We start from the raw sequence: 385 nt of genomic DNA, 5'->3' as shown, positions 1-385 counted from the left end.
AGCAGCAGCAGCAGCAGCAGCAGCCAGGGAGAGCGGCTGCCGTTGGCCCAGAGTCCAGTGGCTCCAGCAGCAGCAATTCCTGTCGGTCCTGCTGCTTCGTCCCCGCAGGAAGCTGAAGAGCAGCATCAGCAGCAACAGCAGCAGGGACAGAATCAGCAGCAGCAGCAACAGCCGCAGCCGCAGCAGCAACGCGAAAGTCCGCAAGTACCTCCAAGCAAACCTACAGGTCAGCATCAGCAGCAGCAGCAGCAGCGACAGCAACAGCAGCACGATGAAGGGCGCCAAGGGCAGCAACAGAAAAAGCAACAAAAACAAGTTCAGCAGCAGCAACAGACAAAGCAGCAACAGCAGCAACAGCAACAGCAGCAGCGGCAGGAGCCGGCGG

At 60.0% G+C, this 385-nt stretch overlaps 1 protein-coding gene across 1 annotated transcript in view; it reads left to right on the top strand.

The window, feature by feature from the left end:
- ETH_00042250 (uncharacterized protein) overlaps positions 1–315 on the top strand; it is a gene marked incomplete at both ends in the record, with an annotated part of 4225 nt that extends 3910 nt beyond the window's left edge. The window contains one exon of the mRNA XM_013375410.1: positions 4–315. Coding sequence (XP_013230864.1) covers positions 4–315 — 312 coding nt within the window. The remainder of the gene's footprint in view (positions 1–3) is intronic.
- Positions 316–385: the final 70 nt, after the last annotated feature.

The sequence above is a fragment of the Eimeria tenella genome, genomic scaffold (genome assembly GCF_000499545.2).
Source record: "Eimeria tenella Houghton genomic scaffold, Eth_scaff2767, whole genome shotgun sequence".
In the NCBI taxonomy this organism is placed as follows: domain Eukaryota; phylum Apicomplexa; class Conoidasida; order Eucoccidiorida; family Eimeriidae; genus Eimeria; species Eimeria tenella.
The sequence above is the reverse complement of the archived record's forward strand: the minus strand, read 5'-3'. Positions and strand labels throughout refer to the sequence as shown.